The sequence below is a fragment of the Nannochloropsis gaditana genome (assembly GCF_000240725.1).
Source record: "Nannochloropsis gaditana CCMP526 unplaced genomic scaffold scaffold071, whole genome shotgun sequence".
Classification (NCBI taxonomy): domain Eukaryota; class Eustigmatophyceae; order Eustigmatales; family Monodopsidaceae; genus Microchloropsis; species Microchloropsis gaditana.
Genome location: NW_005803882.1, coordinates 71,424 through 74,113, shown reverse-complemented (window position 1 = coordinate 74,113; position 2,690 = coordinate 71,424). Strand labels below are relative to the sequence as shown.

Genomic DNA, 2,690 nt, shown 5'->3' with positions numbered 1-2,690 from the left:
ACCCTCCCGCGGGGCTCCTCCTTTATGGCCCCCCTGGGACTGGGAAGACGCTGATCGCGAAGGCGGCCGCCTGTCAGTGCGGGGCCGGCTTTATGTGGCTGCGGATTACGGACGTGGTGAGGGGCGAGGTAGGTACGGGGGAGAAGCTCCTGCGAGAGGCCTTCCGGGTAGCCCAGGAGAATCGACCTGTGGTTATTTTCATTGACGAGTTCCAAGCACTTTTCAGCGCGCGCGGGGGGGGCGGAGGCGGGGGTCGTCTGGCGTCCCAGTTGCTCCTCTCGATGGACGCACTGCGCCGGGAGCACGGGCGGGAAGGGGAGGTCGGCGAGGAGGCTGCCGGCTTTGTCTCGGTGCTGGCGGCGACCAACGCACCTGAGGCCATCGACTCCGCCTTTCTGCGGCCCGGGCGCTTCGACAGGCTCGTCTACGTGGGGTTGCCAGACCAGCAGGATCGGGCAGACATCTTGGACAGGTGGCGGGAGCGCATGCGGTGGGCGGAGGACATGGGGGTTGCCGAGCTGGCAGAGCAGACGGAGGGCTTTTCCGGGGCAGACCTGGCGAATTTGATGCGGCGGGCGGCGCTGCATGCCTTGGCTGCCCATAAATCGCCTCCATGGCCGGACGGAGGCGGCCGCGATGGAAGGGCTAGCCAGGGCGGAAGTAGTGAGGCTGCTGTCCCCCTGCCCCTGATTAGGCGCGAGGACGTGCAAGCGGCCCTTAGGACGTGCCGTGCCACGACGTCGCCGGAGAGCCTGTCCAAATTTGAGGCCTACCGCCGTTTGCACGGTGGATCGGGAGAGTGAGAGGCTTGGAGGGCCGGGCGAGGGCAGGACAGGCATTCCACACAGTTTGCACATAGGACGAGCTACGTGGGAGCATAGGCAGATGCCAATTAGTAGTCATTTACAGTCATGAGAACATTGACAAGGCAGTAATAAGTCACTTATTAGTCAATTGGTGCTTTTACAAGAGATGTCCCTCCCTCCCTTCTTCCTTTCATTTGCGCTTGTCTGTCCAAACTCTCTTTCCCGCTCCTTCGACCTACTGTGCCACACTTCCCGCCTCCAGCCCTCGCAGTCGACCCACACGCTCCCTCTCCATCTCCCTCATTCGGTCCCAGTGCCTTCTCTTGCACGCCCGCTCGCTCCCCTCGCTCGCGCTGAGCAGGCGAGTCAACGTCAGCCATCGGCTCAAATCCTCGGGCCGCAGGTCTTTTCCTGCCTCCCGCCCCCGCAAAGTCACGTATTCCTCTTCCGCATGGCGGGCGAGGTCTTCCCCGATCTCCACCGGGAAGCCAGCCAGAGCCGCCAGGTACCGACGCAGGGACGCGAGGGCCTCGGGCGACATTTCCTCTGCCCGTTCCTCACGCCCTTCCTCGCCACCGCCCATGGGGAGGGAGACAGCAGCAGCAGAGATGGAGTGACTGGTCCCCGCAGCCACAGGAGCGGACGCAGGCGCGAGCGGGACCTCACAGAGGGCTCCCCCGTGGAAGATGGATCGGCTCTTGGAGACGACGAGCATGGGGCAGTCGGCCTCGAAGTCCAGTTTGTAGTAGCCGAAGTTGCAGGAGGTCTTCTGGCTCTCGATCAGGCCCTTCAGGCACTGAACATTGGCCACACCCGCCGCGTCCAACCGCCCCGTCTCCAGCCCCGTCTCGTCCAAGACCAGGGCCGTGCCCGGCGCTGCCTGGAGGGGCGTGGTGGAGAGGAGGTTCGTTCCGTAGTCCTTCTGCGATATCCAGGCCCGAGGGTCCCGGAGGCGGGCCAGGGTCACGGGGAGGGAGCGGGACCGGGCAACCACGCGGGCGAGGAGTCGGCTCAGGCCCTTGGCGAGGCCCGGGGTCTTGACGCGGCTGATGTTCACGGGGAGGTTGCCCACAGTCTCTCCCCCGCCGCGTCGAAGCCGCACCCGGGAGAGGAGGGCGAGGAGAAGGTACTCTGCCGCCAATATGTCCCCTTCTAGATGTCGCGCGAAGTAACGGACGGTCTCCGCGCGCGCGTGGGCGATCTGGTCGGGCCCCTGCGTTAGCCTCAGGGGCCGGGGCCGTGGGACGGAGGCGCCGGCAAAAATCGAGGGCGCAGGCGCGCGGGAGGACGCAGAGGGTAGCGGACTGGGAGCGATCCCTCCTGCCTCTGCTTCATCGTCTAGGAGCATTGGCCCCGCCCGCTCCCAGAGCAATACGTGCAAGCGGGGGTAGCGCCAAGTCGCCCCGTCCGCCCCGCCCGCCACGTCCATGTCTTCCTCCTCGCCCTCCATTCTGCCTCCCGCCATGTTGTCCTTCTCTTCTGCCGAGGTATAGGACAAGATTGCGACCACGTCCAAGGCCTCGTTCAGCTTGGGGGGGTAGGGTCCCTCCTCCCCGTCGTAGAAGTAAGCCAGGCACCGGAAGGATTCGGGCCCTTGCAGCCCGTGGAGACCCTCCAAAGAGTCTGCAGGCAGGGGGCATGGAGGCGGAGCATTGGACAAGGCGGATGCATCGTCTAAGTCCATGCCATTCGCCTTGCTTTCCTCCAAGCGCGCTACCTTGGCCGGTCCATCGCTCAGGGGTGCTGTCAGGGAAGTGTCCATCTCAGTCCCGCTCGCATTGGCGCAAAACGACCGTTTCTTGGCAATCAAAGCGCTCTCATCCTTGATTCCGGTCGACCGTGACCGCCCCACCCAGCCTGCCTCCCCAGGGATGGGCCCTAGGA

At 65.0% G+C, this 2,690-nt stretch overlaps 1 protein-coding gene across 1 annotated transcript; it reads right to left on the bottom strand.

Moving 5' to 3' along the window:
- Positions 1–246: 246 nt before the first annotated feature.
- On the bottom strand, positions 247–960 carry NGA_2041610 (uncharacterized protein; the record flags this gene model as incomplete). Its single annotated transcript, XM_005855935.1, has 1 exon — positions 247–960. A coding segment is annotated over exon 1 (611 nt), but the record flags the coding sequence as incomplete, so codon positions are not given.
- Between the last annotated feature and the right edge of the window lie 1,730 nt (positions 961–2,690).